Raw genomic sequence first — 18945 nt, 5'->3', positions numbered from 1 at the left:
GGGCGAGGGAAGCCAATCGGCCTGATTGTCATGTGCTCCTTCCTGCGAGTCAGTTCTCGCTTGCGGTGAACCTATAAGGATGGCTCTACTTTGGGGAGAGGGGTGACTTCAGAGGCTTCCTGAGACCCAGGCCGCCAGTTGCCTGGGCAGCCAGGAGAGTGGTGAAGACAGAGGAGCCTTCCTCCCAGACTGGTCCTTACGTAAGCAAGACTTAGAGCTGACCGCGATGCTACTTAGGATGCAGGGCACCCCTTTGAGAGGCTGCCTGCTCACCTGGTCTCTAGGGAGGCATGCTTGGTGGTCTTGCTCATGCATAACAGGGCAGGTTGAGCTCCTGTCCGACTGCAGAGGCCCCCCTGAGCCCTGCTCAAGGTTACTGGCGTCCCTCTCGGCATGCCTCCTGACGTCTGTGCAGTTCCTCTCCACAACATGCACAGGATTTTGGTTACATGCAACCGATGCGGCTTGCAGAGTGGTTGGCACCGAGTGAGCACTCAGCTCACAACCCCATTAGGCAGAGGGTTTGTGCCCTGCTTCCGGGCCGACCTTCCTAGCAGGATGGATGGCGAGCTCTATGAGCAGAGCAGAGCCCTGAAGTTTTCCCATGCTGCTGTTGTGCCCAGCAGAGGACTGGGCTCATAGTGTGGTCAGAAAGTAGTTGTATAAGGAGGAAAGAGAGAGGTGGAGCGGGGAGGGATGAAAAGGAGATGGAGTGATGGGGGTAGGGTGAAAGGAAGAATGTGGGGGAAATACCAGCCCCCACAACTAATTGTGGGGTTGATAGGCATAATTGTACGGTTAATATATATAAAGATTATAATAAAGTCCTAGAGAGCATGAGAGATAAAAGAGATTGAAACAATGGAGTCAGACACATTTCATGGTAGCATGCTCACCTCAGCCTGGCTTGGTGGTCCATGAGGAGAGAGAGGGAGGGGAAGGAGGACAAGGGGAAAGGGAACAGGGGATCACGGATGTGAGAGGAGAGGGGGAACCATCAAGAGGCCAAGAGCCTCCTTCTTGCTAACCCAGGGCTATATACCTTTGGGGGCGTTGCAAACCCCCTACTTACAGGTACAGACATATGTCACAGGAAGGGGTTGTACTATAGGTAATACAGCAATGAGGGGGACAATCCAGGGATATACACCCAATAGGAAAAAGGGGGATTGGGGGTATACATGTGACAAGATGGGCAGATCCTAGATTCAGGATGGCAGCCTAACTGGATGTCACTGAGCCCTGTTTAACCTGTTCCCTGGATCTCCATAGAAACCATTATCAGTAGGGTGTAAACCCCACCTACAGGGACCAGACTAATGGTTGCAAGCCTTTAGGGAGAAGTAGCCCATTGTGCTTAACAGCAGGGAGGGAGGCCTACCTGTGGGGGGACCAGACAGTTGTCTGGCAATTGACTGCCTTCAGGGAGGATGTCTCTAAGCATCTGACCTCCCACCATATTGCTGGCAAACTGCCTCTAATGTTTGGCATGTCTTTGGGGCAGACAAAGCTGAGGAAGTCTATAATCCCACAGAAGAAGACAGGCAGGAGGGGAGCAAGAGGAGCCGCTGTATAGCCTCCCTGTGGAGAGGAGGGGCTCAGAGGGATGGGGACAGAGAGGAGACTGCTGTTTTGCCTAGGTGCTCCAAACAAGGAGGCCCTGAGCTCTCTCTGGGGCCCGCAGGAGGTTCCCTCACTTGCAGGAGCCCAGCCTCCATCACACCCAGTTCGCTTGGCAAATCCATGCCTAGGGGCATGTTGAGTTGGGGGTGGTAGTGGTTGGATGGGCAATAAAGGAAGGCAGAGGTCCTGAGGACCAACCTGAATAATAATATGCTCTTTTGTGGGGAGAAATGCCAAGCATTTATTTGGGGCCAGGTAGGGAGGGGAGAAGCCAAAAAGTCTATAGAATTAAAGTTGTGTCACAACCTTTAGAAAATTTGCCAATTACCCAAACATTTCCTAGGGTGAGCTTCGCTGGCTGGGCCGTGCAGGCTTCGTGCATATCTATGTACATTACAGATGGTAAAATATTCCTTATGAGTAGTCTCTGTGCCGGGGCCTTTCTCGGAAACTGGAGAGAGCTGGGGAAGCAATTTGAATGTGTTCTTTCCTTTCAATTACTCTTTCAGAAAGTAAACGCTTAAAAGACCCAGTGACGATCCGATTCCTTCCCATGGAGCAATGCGATAGTCACAGCTGTGAACTCAGACTCAGGAAACCGTCTGCCTGATTGTAGTTTCCGTCTGGTTGCTCGTTGCCTCAGTTGGAGGGAGCCCTGGTGGCATAGTGGTTACGTGTTGGGCTCTCACTGCGAGGTCAGCAGTTTGAAACCACCAGCTGCTCCGATGGAGCTTTCTAATCCCATATGGAATTACAGTCTTAGACTGATCGATGTCTCCCTTCACCCCCTTGGACTTGGCTGCCCTGACTCAGAGCTAGGCACCCGGGCCTGGGTCTGCTCTGGGAAAGGAGGGAGACTGAGTTCCTGCGTCCCCTGTCTTTTCGTTATCAGTGGGAGGGAGGCACTGGCCCTCATGAGAAAGCGCTAGGGTGGCCTCCATGTCAGGGTGGGATTTTTCCCTAGAGAAAAATGTACATCCAGGCAGAGGGTGTGCGTTGTAAGTGTGCTGTGGGCGTGGGTGTGATGTGCGTGAGGCATGTGTCTGTGGTGTGCATAGCATGTGTGTTGTCTTTACGGTATGTGGTGTGTGTGTGGTGTTGTGTCTTTATGGCATCTAATATGTGGTGTGTGCATTGGTGTGCATGTGTGATGTGTCTACATGGTATAGTATGTGGGGTGTGTATGTATTATAGCATCTATATGGTGTGGTAGGTGTGGTGTGTGGTGTCTGTATGGTGTGGTGGGTGTGTAGTGTGGTGTCTGTATGCTATGTTATGTGTTATGGGTGTGTCTCTAGATAACCTGTGGTGTTGTTAGGTTTCTCTCTCCGGCCTAAATCTCAGCCTCGGTCCTTGGCTCCACGCGAGAAAAATTTCACGCCGAAGCCGGCTCGTGATCCAAGTGAATTTAATGAGAGTTCAAAGAAGCATCAGGTTTTACGCGGCACCCATAGGATTCCTTTGACCATGCGGCCTGGCAGAGACTGCTCCGGGACACGCAAGGATTTCTCTCCTCCCACGAAGACCACCAGACCGCCCAAGCAAGCCAAGACCAAGAGACCAAGAGCCCTCTCCCTTCCGGTCCTTGCCTTTTCAAGGGTTCCCGGGGGAGGTGTGGTGAACGACCCCAGGTCGATCCCATTGGCTGAATTGCAATCACCCGACCCAGGTGGGCTGCTCCAGGTGCAACGCCCATCTGGGGCCACAGGCGGGAAAATCCACCTTTGTCCTATGCTGGCTCTCCTGGGCATGCGTAAATGGACTTCCCAATTCCCTAGGCTAAGTTACCTAACAGTGTGTGTGTGTGGCATATGGTGTGTGTGTGTTGCATGCATGCATGGGGGTAGAGCGCATGGAGGGGAGGCCAGAGAGCTCATGTGTCTGGAGTTTTGGGTGTTTCATTTCCGGTGGTGCTGGGGGTAGTGGTGGAGGGAGATGAAGTTGACCCCAAAGAAAAGTAGCAAGACTTACTTGGGCTAGAAGGTCTCTCGAGGCCAGGGTAAGATCGATGGTGTTTATTTGGAGTGAGCTCATTGTCTCTGGGCCTTCCTTACGGTGGACAGGTCTCCCGACCCTGGAGGAGGACCTGCCGCTCGGTAAAGCAGAGGGTCAGGAAGCCGGAGGAGCCCCCTCCAGGAGAGGGATTGGCATGCACATAGTGATTTCCACAAGGAACTTACATTCAGCAGGATGGCACCGGGCTAGGCAGCATTTTCTATATCAGGTCACTCTGAGTTGGAACCAATATCAGTGGTGCCTAGCAACAAGAACAGTCGTCTCTGGAAGGCATTTCTCCTTCATCGTTGACTGATTGATGCTCTAAGGGGAGGGCTTATAAACTTGGACTCTTCATGAAGATTTTATGCATTTATTTTTGTGTCCTTAAAAATTAGTTTTATGGCCACATACTAAACATATACCATTTAATCACTTAGCCATATTAAGGAGAGTTCGGTAAGATTATTACCACAATCATTTTCAAAACACTTTCTTCTCCTACTTAGTGTTGCCAGCCCCCACTTCCACCCAACGTGGAGGGCTGTGTTATGCAGGCACGGCCTCCTCCCAGGCTCAGCCAGGACTCACCCAAGGCCCTTGGATTCCTGAGCTGTCTCCTCTGCTGGGGGGAAGGGTCCTCTCCTCGAACCCCCCCACCCTTTCCTGCTGGTGATGACCACTTCTCCACATGCCTCATGCCCCTTGAGGCTTCAGGGAGCCAGGCGCTCCTCACCTTCTGCCTTCGCTGGGCTGGGCTGGGCTGGGCTGGGCTGGGCTGGAGGTGGGCTCGGTTAAGAAAGCTGTGCTAGCAATCTGGATAGGGGGCACTCATTGGGCCAAGGTCGAAGGCTTCATGGCCCATGAGGCTCCTGGGGTGTGTGCTTTGTGCTCTGTTCCCGTGTATTTTCTTAATGCGCCATCCCTCCCTGGGGAGGAGTAGCTGACAGCTGGCTTCTTTTGGAGGGGGAGGGCAGTGTGGGGTGGCACTGTGAACTCCGTCTCTTGCAGGGAGAAAGGGATTTCTGCCAGCGAAGCTGTGTTCCTTGGCCCCATTCTTCAGGGCGTGGGGTGGGGTGACGATGAAGGTGGCTGGCTCGCTCTTGCCCGCCCCCCCCTCCCCCTGCACCCTTCCCCCTCTGGTGCTGCTGAATAAGTGCGAGTGAGAACAGAGGCTGAGAGTTGACCTTTTCAGCCAAATAGGAGCCGGCAGTGGCAGCCAGCGGCTGTGGTCCCTAGGGAGACTTGCCTTCAGCCTGGATCAGTTATTCCAGGTGTGAGAGGAACCAGCCACTGACAGGAGATGAAACTCTTTCTGATGGCTTTGGCCCATTTGGGCTGCCTGGCCAGGGCCGGCAATGGACGGCTGAGGGCAGACTCTCTGCGTGCATGTGTCCCGGGAAACTTGTGGACCTGAGACAGTGGCCCTCTGGCCAGTGCACCTCCTCTTCTGGAGGCGCAGAAACTGCCCTGCAGGTGCTTAGGCAGAGGTGGCAGGTGAGGGACTGAGAGGGGACTTCCTTTAAACTGGGGGTGGGCCTGGTCATCCTGGTAGGATGTGTGAGGTCCCAGGTGCCCCCACTGGTGCCCTCTGGCCTCGCAGACATGTTCACACACCATTGATTCCTGTAGAACCTGCTTATGATCACACGCAGAAAGACGTACGCTGCCTCTGCAGACAGGGCTTCCCCTGCCCCTCCAAGGATGCACTTGTCTTGGGAGGTGCTGGGGAGGGGAGGGGGAGCCAGTGGGCCTCAAAGTATCTCTGTCCACCCATGGCCAACTCAGAGAGAGGCCATGGTCCTAACTACTCTATTGGGTCAGAGTCACAGGCATGAAGCAAGTGGTGCAACATAGGAAGGTCTAGGTGCCGCCCTAACTGGTTAGTCTAGCATAACTGTGAAACCGCTGTCTCGAAGCTCAGTGACTTAGAGACCCTGTCATTTGTTATTTTGGGGGTTTGGAGGTCAGCTTGGCTGTTTGCTCTGAGCTCGTGAGCGCCTCTGAGTGCAACTGGACCGCAGCCGCAGAAGTTGCCTCTTCATCCTGGTGTCAATTAAGGATGCTCTCAGGGTAGGTTTAGGGGCCAAGCAAGGATTGGGCATGTTCTCGGGTGATGCAGGCCAATTGAGGATGCTCTCAGGGTAGGGCAGGGGCCAAGCAAGGATTGGGGATGTTCTTGGGTGATGCAGGCCATTTGAGGATGCTCTCAGGGTAGGGCAGGGGCCAAGCAAGGATTGGGGATGTTCTCAGGTGATGCAGGGCAATTGAGGATGCTCTTACAGTAGGGCAGGGGCCAAGTGAGAAAATGGAAAACTCTGGACACGCATTCATCATCTACTTGTTTCCCATTGACAACTGCCCTGATGGCTAAAGTTTGTTAAAGGGACAGGACACTAGTGTGCACAGGAGGTGGCAGCTCCTGGGGACCTGAATGCAGCTGGTAACTCCCGTTTGGAAACACCTTTTACACCAAGCTGGTTACGTGGTTTTCCCAGGATGTACCATACGGTAGAATGTTCTGAGATGCTGAGTCTGCATGGCCTGGTCTGGGAGCCCCCTGGCTCCTGGACTGCACCGGAGGAGTGACGAGGGAGCATCTGTGACTCAGGTGACCCATGACCCGTGATGGCGAGGCCAGCATGGAACTTGCTGCTCTTATAGGCACGGTGGTGGGTGCAGTGGGGGTGTGTGTATGTGTGAGGTGCTATGGCATCAAGCTTGCAAGGGCAGGTGGGGGGGTGGCACTGACAACTAGGACCGGCAGCCAGCCATGGTGTCCAATTGTGCCCTCTGCCCACAGCCGGCTGCTCCACAGACATCTCTGCATAGTCCCCCTGCTGCTTTTGATCAGACAGGAGGCTTCAGAAGATTCCTTGAACTTTCCCCTTAAGAGAATTTGAATGGCCTGTCTCCAGGGCTCTGAGCAGGCTCACATGCACCTGCAGGTGTCAGCAGCCTAAGGATGGGGCAGGTGGACGGCCCTGGGTGGAGCCACCTTTCTCACTTGGCAGTCACCACATCCCTGTCCAGAGGCTCAACAAAGATGACCTCGCTGCTTGGCAATCCCGAATCTGGGTCTCGGCGGACTGCCAGGCTCCGGAGGGGTCTTCTCCAGGCAGGGTCCAGGCGCATGCCTGTGTTCGAAGGACCACGTCTCTGCGGAAGGGGTGGCGCTCTCAGCTTAGCTGGGCTAGCACCCAGGGCCCAGGTCTGAGTTTCAACCGCACGTTTACGCTGTCTCCAGGGGCTTTGGGGGTTTCCTCTGCTTGGATACATCAGGAGTTGGCTCCCTGCACCTCCTCAGCACAGATGCCTGAGACAAGTAGGTGGAACCCACAAAAACCGAGATCCCCTCGATTGAAGAGCTCCTCACTGTCTGCTGTGAAGTCACTCAGGAGTGGTCACCACCCCCAGTTTAGAGATGAGCAAACCGAGGCACCAGGGGATGTGTTGAAGTAACTGCACCACAGTGACGGTGGGGCCCACGGCAGGGAACAGCTTATGTCTGCATTTACCCGCCATGCCCTTTGCCAGAAGGGCCATAGAGCGTTCTCTGCGCCCACCCTGCCCGTGCCCTGCCCAATACTAGACGGACTGGAGCCATGGGAACTGGGACCCTGCTGTGGCTCAACCAGTGTCTAGCTCCCGGGGCACTAAAAACATTTGTGTAATGGATACTCTTTTAGTCCAGTCACCCCTCCCTCCCTCCCTCCCTCCCTTCCTCCCTGCCACCAGGTCGATGCTGTTGTAACAAGTACCGTGAGATGGTGACTTCAGTGACGGGAAGTGTATTTTCTCACAGTTCAGGAGGTTGAGGTCTGTCTTCAAGGCACAGTCCCAGGGCCGGTTCCTTCTCTGTTGGTTCTAGAGGATGATGTGGCTGCCCCTTTGTCCCTCGGTGGTCTGCCCCTTGCCTCACCGGTGCTTAGCGCTGTCTCTAGTGTGCTCACTTTAGCATCTCAGCATTGGCCCGTCTTCCCTGATGTGGCCTCGTTCACATCAACACAAACCCAAGGCCCCATTGAGATGACCTCTGAAGGATTCAGATTCCAATAGGCTTGAATTTCTGGGAGACCCAATTCAATTCATGTCACAGGTAAGGAGCAGAATTAGGGGAAACAGACTAGATGGGACACCAGTCTGGCTGAACAATGTTCCTTTTGACTGGATTCTCGGTGACTGGATGGACCTGGGTGTGCCGGTAGGAGGCTGTGCACTGGGTAGCCCAGCACTGCCCTTGGAAGGCTTGTCTCCAGTCCAGGAGCACAGCTCCAGGAGATTAGGAAGGGTGAGCCTTGTCTTGGGGAGGCGGGCTATAGAGATGGGCCTTGCTAAGGAACCACCCAGGCTTTGAAAATGCACTGTATGGGTTGAGACTTCTGGCTGCAGGGTCAAAATTTCAACTTGAGTTGGCTTAAGCAAGAAGGATTGTTGACTGACTTGTGGAGCTGAAAATCTGGGAGCAACAGGCTGCAGTCAGAACTGGCCTAGAGGCTCCAGTGAGCCCATCAGGATGGTACGGAACCCTCCGAACTTCTCTTGGCAGATCTTTCTTTGGGGAAGCCAGATGGCTTAGACAGGGCTGCTGAGAAAAGATTTGGGCCCTGGTTCAAACAATCTCCCCTTACAAGATTTATACTCCCTCTGTCAGGCTCCAGGCTCTCCTGCACAACATCTCCTGGGGATTCATCCCAGCTTCCACACTCCTCTCCAGTCTTTGGCTTGCCTCCTATTCTCCTGGCAACAACAGGGGCAAGAAGAGACCTCTCTGCCAGGTGTTCCAGCTGAGTCCCAGGACTGAGTCCCCCTGGGCCACCTGGGCCATCAGCTCGCCTCTGAGTGACTCAGGAGGTGATGCTCTGGTTGGCCAAGCCTGGGCCACATGTCCTGGAGTGAGAGACACCCACATAGTGACTAGGGGAGGAACATTTTATCCAGGAAGGCCAGGGTGCCATGACTGTGGTGGGAACCTACATCTCTGGATAAGACATGATCCCGGCTTCAGGAATGGGATGCAAGGGCACAGGGAACGAGCATCATCAAGGGATACAGCCACTCTGTGCCCTGGGGCTGGGCCAGGTTAGACCAAGGCAGACTGCAGCCTCAACTTACCCTTGAGAGGGAAACGGAGGAAATTGCAAGGAATGGGGCCCAAGCCAGGGCCCACCAGCTCAGCTGGCTCTGAGGATCGATTGTAAAGAATGGGCATCAAAGACCCCCCCCCAAAAAAAAAATTATAGCATTGTGAATACGGGTGAGTGCGGAGTGGGGACCCAGGGCCCATCTGTGGCAAATTGGACATCCCCTTACAGAAGGGTTGTGGGGAGGAGATGAGCCAGGCAGGGTGCAGTGTAGCAATGATGAAATATATAATTATTCTCTAGTTCTTGAATGCTTCTTTCCCCCCACTATCATGATCCCAATTCTACCTTACAAGTCTGGCTGGACTGGAGGATGTACACTGGTACAGATAGGAACTGGAAGTACAGGGAATCTAGGACAGATGAACCCCTCAGGACCAATGATGAGAGTGGCGATACTGGGAGGGTGGATGGAAGGCGAGGGAGAAAGGGTCTAAATATAACCTCCTCCCTGGGGGGCGGACAGTGGAGAAGTGGGTGAAGGGAGACATTGGATGGTATAAGATATGACAAAATAATAATAATTTCTAAATTATGAAGGGTTCATGGGGGAGGGGGGAGCTTGTAGGGGGTGAGGAAATGAGGAGCTGATACCAAGGGCTCAAGTAGAAAGCAAATGTTTTGAGAATGATGATGGCAACATATGTACAAATGTGCTTGACACAATGGATGGATGGATTATGATTAGAGCTGTATGAGCCCCCAATAAAATGATTTTAAAAAAAAGAATGGGCATATTTGGTGGAGAGACAGAGAAGAAACAGCTCAGCAAGAGGAACACGTTCTGGCCATGGGAACTGCGGACAGCAGAATGGGCTCCCCATTATGGGAGACCCCCATCCTGGCACTGGTTGCTGTTGAGAGGTACAGGGACTGAAGCATTCTCTTCCACATCAGTGAATCATGGAGGCAAACTTGAACTCTGAGCCGGCCCTGGTGCCCAGCTCCTGCCCCGGTTCTGGCTGTCCTCCCTCTCCTGGGGAGGCTGCAGGGCCGTGAGCTTTATGAGTCAAAGGTACTGGACTGAGAGAGACCCTCCCCAGTATAAATGACTGTCTTTTCTTTCTCCTCTTTCCCTGCTCAGATATCCGCGGGCTCCAAAGCTTCCTGGACCAGGCCTCACGGCTGGGCCTTGATGTCTCTCTACAGAAGGTGGAGAAGAACATCAGTCACGTGTTCACCAGCCTCTTCACCACTATGAAGACGGAGGAGCTGAACCGGTACCGGGACACGCTGCGTCGCGCCATCCTGCTGCTCAGCCCCCTGGGGGCCCATGCGTTCATCAATGAGGTAGGTCAGCTGGTGCTGCTTGGCTGGAGACCAGCGCTCTCCACAGGGATGGTTCGGCTGTGCCGCCATGCAATTTCCTGGACCGGATAGGGAGTCACACTTGACTTCAAAAGAGGACCTAACGTCTGCTCCTGATTGGTCCTGGGCTGGTGGTCAAGGCCCACCCAGCCCCAGAAGGTCGCTGCAGCTGGAGGGAGGCCTTTCATACATCACTGCTTGGCTTTTTGAAGCAACATTCCGCACCCTCGTTGTCCCCTCTGCTGTTCATTCCCTTCTCCTTGCCGGCAGGTGCAAGCCTGTAGGGAGAAAGTACATTTCTAGCTCTCTGCAGAGGTGGACAGATACGACTTTGGATTCGTTAGTACCTGTTCAACGTGTTTGCCGCTAATTCTATGTATTGCCAAGTGATGCATGGAGGGTGTGCTGCTTCTTCGTTCGGTACCTGGGCTCTTCAGTGAGGTTATAAAAAAAATACTCCAGGGGTAGGGACTTCTAGTGAATGCAGCCCCCACCCGCTGAGCACATACCTCCTCAATTTGGAAACAGGCGGTTAGATGCGTATGCTCTATGAAGCGGCCGCTTGGCAACAGTGTGGCGGTCTCATGGCGGCGAGGGGCAGTGCTGGGTTGGTGGGGTCTTTCTGGCATGGGTTGGCTGTAAAAGGTGGGCTGGGCCTGTGCTGGACCTGAGGTCAGGGGTGGGCTGAAGGTTCACAGAGTGCCTGAACACAGCTCGCCCACCTACTTCTGGCCTCCTTGTTGACTCTGATGGAAAGCAGGAGTGATAAAAGGCAGAATGGACCTGATTCTCTGGGATGGATTCTGCTGGCTGATTTTGTGTTCCCTTGTAATTAATTATGACTCAAAATGCTACCGCACGCATCATGAGCCAGCATGGCGTCCCCTGCCAGAGAATGTGAAATTCGGAATGGCTAATTTGGTGCCTTTGATGGGGAGCTCTTGACTAATCAGGCCCTGGATGGCGCTGGTGGTCAGCGGGCTGTGATGTCCCATTGGCTCTTGGCATTTTCACCCGAACAGGTTTCCCTGTGTGGCATGATTTCGTCCAATAATGGGCAGCCCAGGATTAGTGCCACTGATGTGCTCTGCCTGTCCCAGAATGTCCCCAGCAGAGCCTTTGCAGACATCTGATCGCAGGGCAGCTTTTCCACTCCTAACCCCTCCCCCGCCGGCCTGCACCTGCTCCAGTGCTGGGGTTGGGGTGGGGGCGGTAAGGCTACCCCCAGCCTGCTCCCTTCTCCGCTCACCAATGCGTTGCCTCCTCTCGGAGTTTTCTTCCCTCCTTCCCTCCGTCCAGCTGTTAAGCATGGCAGTGGAAAGAAAATTGGCTTTGGAATTCACTAGCTTTGGCGTCAGGCGCCAGTTCTCACACTAACTAGGGGTCTGTCCTTGGGAAATTTCCCTCTCCTCCTTTCTTCCTCGGTGGAATAGAGATGAAGGGGCTGACAGCTCCACAGAGGGTGACATCTAGCATCTCAGAAAGCGTGCCCTGGTCTCCTTTCCCTGGGCAGGCTCATGCCGTTCCCTTCTGTATGGATTCAGCCCCCGTCGCCTTTTCTAGACCTTGTAAGGATTTAGACCTCGCCGACTGGCAGCCTAAAGATATTATTGCCAAGTGATTAACTATGCAAACTCCTGCAGTGTTGGATCCACTTGAGCAGGCTCTGGCCCCTTGCCTACCTGTTTGCTCAAGCGGCATTTGGAGAGCTTTTGCTTTGTGCCAGGTGCCACAAACCTGAGGGTGCCTTTGGATAGGGCACCTCTGAGGGCCAAGAGGGACAAGACTCTGTGAGTGGTGGCAGAGGCCGTGCGGAAGGATGGGGCGGGGGTTTGGAAATTGCCGTTGTTTCTCAGCATCAATTCTTGCTGGGAGATGCTTGAGCTCTGGGTCAGCCATCAGGTCGGGGAAGGAAGCACGCTTTTGGGGGATTGCTAGGGTCCTGGCCTTTCATGTGCTTTCTCTGACCTTCACACTTGGAGTTCAGGAAACCAAAGCCGAAGTTAATTGCTATGCTTCAGGCCAGGCCATGCAAATAGCAGGCAGGGCGAACGTGATTTGAGTCCTTGTTTGGTCCCCTACAGAGCCCCTTCCTTGCATGTGACTGGGGTGACGATGGAGGGAGCCCAGTATTTTGCAGTTACTGGGATGGGTGAAAGAAGGCTGTACGCAGTTCATGGGAGAGTTGTAGCTTGAATGCTCTGTTGTAGCCTGTGTTTGTCTGAGTCCACTACAGAAACCAATCCCAGGAGACTCATATGTCTGGAAGAGAGACCTTTATATCAAAGAGTAACTGTACATTAAGAAAACATCCCAGCCCAGTCCAGTCATGTCCGATACTAGTCCATAAATGCCTCCTTAGACTCACACAGCACATGCAATGATGCCAAATTCAGGAAGAGCACAGGCTGGTAGGTGGAAAGTCCTGTGGACCCAGTGGCGGTGGAAGCATCTCAATGTTGCCATGGGTCTCCAGGTAGCCCCTCCAGCCCCAGGGCTCTGGCTCCATCGGCGTAGCTCCATGTAGCTTGTCAACGGGAATGTCTTGCAGCAAGAGTGGTGCCCCACCTCCAGAGAGGAAGATGGGAGTTCCCAGAATCCTCTGGAGAAAGCCATGTCCGCACAGAGGCCTCATTGGCTATGACACGGTGGAAAGGTTGACAGGAGCTTATGTAACTGCCACTAAGCCTTAAGGCTGCTTGGGCTACAAGGGCGGCGCTCTGTGACTACTGCGCATGGCAGGGGAGGAACACAGGTGAGCATGATGGGGTGGCTTCCTGGCGGTGCACATCCCTAAGAGAGACCATTCGTGTCCTCTCTATGGAAGAGCCTTCTTTCACCACCGGGGTTGTCACCGGGCTCCAGCAACAAGTGAATTCAACTGGTTCTTTGCTGTGACAGGGACAGGCGGTGGCAGCTCACTCCGGGGCATGTCTGCGGTTTCTTGAAACTCAGGGCAGGGTTACAGGGAAGCACAGCGGCTCCACAGTATATCCATGACGCCATGCTCTGCTCATCCCACGGTGGCCGGGAGGGCCAGTGGTGATGGGGATGCCCGGCTGTCACGGCTATCCTCCTCCTGTCCGAGAGCCTAGAGGAACGGGTGTGGGAGAGCAAGATGGACTCTGCTCATATTCGTTTTGCTTTGTTTGTTTGGGCACAGTGTTGTTGACAAACAAGTCAGTGGTTGGAATGCATTACAAAGAAGTGTGCTGCCAGTACCACAGATTTTACTACATTCTCTTCAGTTTTGGACCCCTTTCCTTCCTTTCTTTCTTTCTCTCTTCATTAAAAGATCATTTAAAAGTGATCATTAAAGGATCATTTTATTGGGGGCTCTTACAGCTCTTAGAATAACCCATCCATCACTCCTATCAATTAGATGTGTACATATGTTGCCATCATTATTTTCTAGACATTTACTTTCTACTTGAGCCCTTGCCATCAGCTCCTCTTTTTTCCCACCCCGCCCTCATGACCCCTTGATAAATGATAAATTATAATTTTCATATCTTACACCGACTGCTGCCTCCCTTCCCCCACGGTTTCTGTTGTTTGCTCCACCCCCCGGGAGGGGGAGGGTGTGTGTGGTCACGCATCTTTTCATTACCTCCCAGGGCCCCCAAACTACCTGCCATAACCCTAAGAAACCATTACTCCAGTTGCTATCTCTATAAATTTATCTCTCCTGGATTTCCTATAAAGAAAATCTTACAACCCCCTCCCCACCCAATAACAACTAAACATACACACACAGACACACAGACACCCACAGACATACACACACACACACACACACACACATACACACATCTCAATCCAATAGAAAGCAGAAAATAATAAAACCAGAGCAAATTAAACCATGGTTCAAAAGGGAAAACACATGGCAAGATGTTAGAAGTGAGCCTGCGTGTGTTTACTTTCTGATCTACTCTGTCTGAGGGCAAGGCGATTCAGGTCTCCGGTCATTGGTGGGAAAGAATTCAGCGGAGGCTGAATCTCCATGGGAACGCTGCAAAGGGATTTGGGCTTTCACTGTCATCCACAGCCTTCTGCAAACTGTCTGCTCAGAATTTAAGGTCTAGTACCATTCCTTCCTCTGAGCTTGGATTTATTATTTTACAATCCTTGGATCTCACAGGCTGGTATATCCTTCCGGGTGAACTTATACATTCAAGTTCTCTTCATTGTGTTACATTGGAAGCCAAATACAAGAACAGTGAAGTTCTTGTCGGTTCTGTGTGGTACGCCCCATATCCGTGTGACCCAGCATAGTATCATTGCACTCCATGGGGGAACTTCTCTTCTGCGCAGTGTCCACAGGTGGGGACTCTCAGCCTGGAGTCTGGTGGCACCATTGAACTCTCTGGTGTCAGTACTATACTGGGCACGGGGAATCTGCCTTGGTGGGAGTCATGGGCCAGCAGGTTCAGGCACAGGCCTGCCTGGGGCTGCATAACCTCAGGTGATAGCCACCCCCTTACCCCCCATCTAGACTCTCTGGCCATCAATGGCCGGGTCTGATTTCCTTGAAGGTAATTTTTATCATAATCTGAGCAGTTCCCCTATCAGTGAGGGTTCTTTTGCGGAGTTGGGTGTCAGGGGTAGAGTGAGGGGTGGCAGCACCCGGTGCTCACAGTCATGCAGGCTGCCCTCCTTGTAGCAGCATTGCCGCTTGCTGAGCATGGCGAGACGGCTCTGAAGTCTCCACCTCACTGGGGGTGCGCTCTGCTCATTTTCTCTTCATCTCAGCATGGTCTCTTCTCGGGGACTAGGGCTACAACCACTTTGGATGCTGTGCTCATGTAAGGCTTCCGTCCAGGGGTCACAGTGCTCCTGCTGTGCTCCAGGGCCGGTGACAGAGAGGATCCCATCGGTGGGCTGCTGGACTTTCACCATTCCGCATTTAATGTCCACCCTGGGTTTCTCCAACATGTCATGGCTGAATCCTGATCTTGCGAGGTTTCCAAATTGGTGGGGAGACGGCGGTGTGAGCAGAGCCCGCTCACCTGTGATAGTGGAAGGGTGTGCAAGTTCCTAGCAAAGCACGGAGGGTGGACTCCGCCTCCTGGCCAAGGAGAGGGTCTGGGGGATGTCTCCTGGTGTAAGCAACTCAGGAGCTGGGGCTAGAAGAATGAACTTGAACTCGTTCTGTGGACTAGGAGGGATTTCTTATATTCAGGGACTGGTGAGGTGTGCAGGTCAGGGATGGCTGGAACTGGGACTGGAAAGGCAGCAGACAGGGCTCTAAGGTCCTGGACGCGGAATTCAAGCTTCAGAATGGGGTTGTTCTGAGGATCCCCTGCAGGGCTTCGAGGTTAGCCGCCCGCACGTCTCCTAGGGTTGTGAAAGGTACGTTCACCTTCCTGCTCTTGTTTTTCTCCTGGCCAGGTTTGATGGGGAGGCATCCGGTCTACAATAGCTTTTGTTCCTGGGCTTCATCTCACCAGCTGGGATTCATCTCATCTTCCTGGAGGGGATTCCATCTATCCATCCATCCATCCCTCCAGCAAGTAATGATTGCGTACGTTCTGTGGATCAGGAACCATATCTAGCCTGAGCGAGAACACTCAGGACTGATACCTGCTCTCTCCCCTGACCTGCCACACCCAGACGGTGCCGCATACCAAAGCTGTGGCCAGCAGAGAGGTTGCGCCCCAGGGTGCTCATAGATGGGGTACTTCCTCTGTGCATATGTAGCTGTGGGGAGTGGGGGTGCGTGGCCTTGGGTCCTTTTTTTTTTTGAGACCCCAGGATTTAGATTATCCATCTGTGCTCTGTGTGTGCATGCTTTCTTGTCTCCCCTCATTTCTTGTCTCTTCACCTTACTTCTTCCTGCTTTTTTTGTTTGACCATGACAGTGTTTTCATTGTGAAATTTAAATTATTTATTATTTCTGGAGAGGGGCTTGCGACCCTTGTTCGTAGCTCAGGAAGCAGGCACGGGCTTCCTGCTTGCCTCTGCTGTGGGTTGGGCACCATCCCACCCATCTCTGCATGCCCTGGAGACGGTGGCCACGTCTGTCCCTCCTTATAGTCTGGGGACCTCACAAGGACAGGCGCTGTGTGGTGCTCACTCTTTTCTCTTCGGGAGCAGCACATGGTCTGACTCACAGAGTGGTGGAGAAATAAGAGTGAGGCAAGTTGTTGTTGGTTATTTGCAAAAGAATGGGTCAGAATCTATGCTTCTTGGTGTGCGCCTGTTACCTTTCGGCTGGCCAACAACGTCCCAGGTCAGCATATTAGCCAGGACGCTTTGACTTCCAACTCGTTCCAACTGGGAGGACTAGAATTGGCTCAGGATATCAGCCAGGAGGCTTTGCCTTCCAAAGCTTTCCTCCTGGGAAAGTTTGGTTTTGTTCTTAATTTCAGAATGACACCTTTGATTTGGATTGGATAGTGAGTGGGGGCTGATAGTGACAGGGGGCTGATTCTTCTTTCAGATGGGGTGCTCCCAGACTCAGCTGTGCTACAAGGTCGGGGGAACAGAGTTTGTTAGTGAGGGGCCCAAGGATAAGTAGTAATGCAGACAGACATTGGGGGCTGGGCATCTGAGCACGTGTGCCTCTGCACGCACGCACACATGATGATGTCATGACCAGTCACACGCACCAGTGCAACCAGACCCTGAGAATGTCACAGTCACACATTTACACACACGTCCACACACACACACACACATACCATAAGGGTGGACCTGCGGCCATCAGAGAAAGACCCCTGGTCCCCTAGTGGTCACGCATTGGGCTGCAGTCCTCCACTCAACAGTTCGAAGCCACCCATGGCTCTGTGACAGAAAGACCAGCTTTCTGCTCCCGTGAAGAGTTGCAATCTCCGAAGCTCACGGGAGCATTCTACCCTGTCCTGCAGGGTCGCTGCAAGTTGACATAGACTCGATGGCAGGGAGCTTTTGGCAGCAGCGAAGTGCCAGGATGTCATTGTGAGATGTCGTGATGTGAGAAAGAAATGGCGGTAACCAACTGCGGGTAGCAGCACATGGCAGTGACTTCTGCATAGGGACCCACACCAGCCAGCTCTTTCGACAGTGAAAAGCAGAGGAGAGCAGCCTTGCTCGTGCAGGCTCGGACTGGGTGACTAGCTGGGAGGGGCGGGTGACGGTGGAGGAGCTACTCCCAATATTGCTCTTCAGATTGGCTTCTCAGGCTAGACACATGGCTGGAGGCCAATTTGGTCCTTACTAGAAGCCCAGCCTGGGTGAAAGCCCGCCTTGAATTAATTTCTTCTCCAGGTTTGCTGCAGCGAGTGAGCCTTTCAGAAATTTAATACGAAGACTGTGCTTTTTAATACATTGATAGCAAAGGTGAATTAAGTGCCCACACTGCTCTGTTGTACCACATGATATATGCAAATATTTCTCACGACAACACTGTACATCCTAGCAGATGACTTTATCAGTCAGAGCTAGGATAATTCTGTGCCATTTAAGTATCATTTACCAGAATATTTTAAATTACTAATTAATTATAGAAGATTAATTTTTAAATATGGCCCCACATTTGCATTTAATTATATCCCACTGTTTACGGATTTCAGAGCCTTAGCTCTTTCTCAAAAGTGCCGTGAGTCTAAGAAATTATTTTTTTCTCTTGTAAGTTCTTAGAAATGAGATAATGAGAACAGGGTGTTTTCTAGCGTTTCCTCTAGCAGGCTCCGGTGATATTGGAAGCATTCAGACCTGGCAGGGGCCGGGCTGCGACAGGAGAGGAATGGACGTGGCGATCTCTGCTGTCTGGACCTGTGACCCAGACATAATATGTCTCCGTCCCCTTACTTGTCTGTCCCCACATTGCTGCACACTCTTCAAAAGCCCAGTGATAATAAGCAACCCGTGGTGAGCTCCTCTCTGGGCACTGGCTAGGCCCTTGCCTAGTCCGGCTCGGCTTCCTTCTTCATGCGACAAGCTGCTGGTACCTCCCTTGCATAAGCCGGCATCCTCCTACCGGCGCTCCTTGCCCTGCATCAACGCCAGTCCAGCATGTACGGTGAGTACTGTGGCCCTCTCTGCATCCCTCTCCCCCTTTGCTCTGGAAGGCAGGGACCCTGGCATGTCCATCATTGCTAAATGCCTTTTTCTGGGGCCTGCACATGGTGCTTGACAAATGAATAGATGAAGTGAAGGGACCCAGAAGCCCTGACCTCTGCTCCCCCATCGATACTCTCCTCAAGCCAGGGCCGTGGACCCTGTGACCCAGTGGGGGGATACACTATATTCCTAGTGCGCCGACATAGTAGGGGCGCAATGCGGAGCATTGTTTTGAAAGAATTTAGTGTTTGATTTTTGGTATTTCAAAAGAGCATCAAAACATCGTTCCTGGGGAAAGCGCCTGGATTTTGTTGGGCTTTCTGACATGTACTTTCGGATTGCCTGGCGCTGCTGTTTCCAGTGACAGCTTGAGAGGTGCCACCAGTCTCAGCACTCGGGGGTGCTCAGGGTGCACTCAGGCTATTTGGAAGCCCCTCCACCTCCATCCTGGGCTCAAAGCGAGGGGTCATGAACTTGAAACTGGGGTGCCTATCCTTCCTTGGGGGGTTTTAAATAGCAGAACCACATGATGGCTCTCCCCTGTGGGATATTCCAGGGCTTATTAGTAGGTTGCACCTTTGGCTGGGCCGGTGACGTCATGAGGAAGAGTTGGGAAATAGTTTGCAGCTGCTGAAATGTTGAACACCTCCCTCCCCCCCAAAACACACAAACACCTTTTTTGTTCTCCAAGACTTTAGGACACCCATCCCAGGAACTGCCCCAAGGTGGTGGGTCACTCCCCAATTAGGAAGTGGAAGGGGCCTCTGGAAACTGTACGAGGCCCGGAGCCTGCTCTGAGCGGTGGATGCCCTCTGAGAAGTGCAGCCCCCCC

At 52.9% G+C, this 18945-nt stretch overlaps 1 protein-coding gene across 1 annotated transcript in view; it reads left to right on the top strand.

Moving 5' to 3' along the window:
* Positions 1–18945, top strand: part of GRID1 (glutamate ionotropic receptor delta type subunit 1) — a 900473-nt gene that overhangs the window by 271919 nt on the left and 609609 nt on the right. Inside the window, exon 4 of the mRNA XM_075559162.1 lies at positions 9847–10052. Coding sequence (XP_075415277.1) covers positions 9847–10052 — 206 coding nt within the window. The remainder of the gene's footprint in view (positions 1–9846; positions 10053–18945) is intronic.

Source organism: Tenrec ecaudatus, chromosome 10 (assembly GCF_050624435.1).
Source record: "Tenrec ecaudatus isolate mTenEca1 chromosome 10, mTenEca1.hap1, whole genome shotgun sequence".
In the NCBI taxonomy this organism is placed as follows: Eukaryota; Metazoa; Chordata; class Mammalia; order Afrosoricida; family Tenrecidae; genus Tenrec; species Tenrec ecaudatus.
This window is presented reverse-complemented; position numbering and strand designations above follow the sequence as displayed.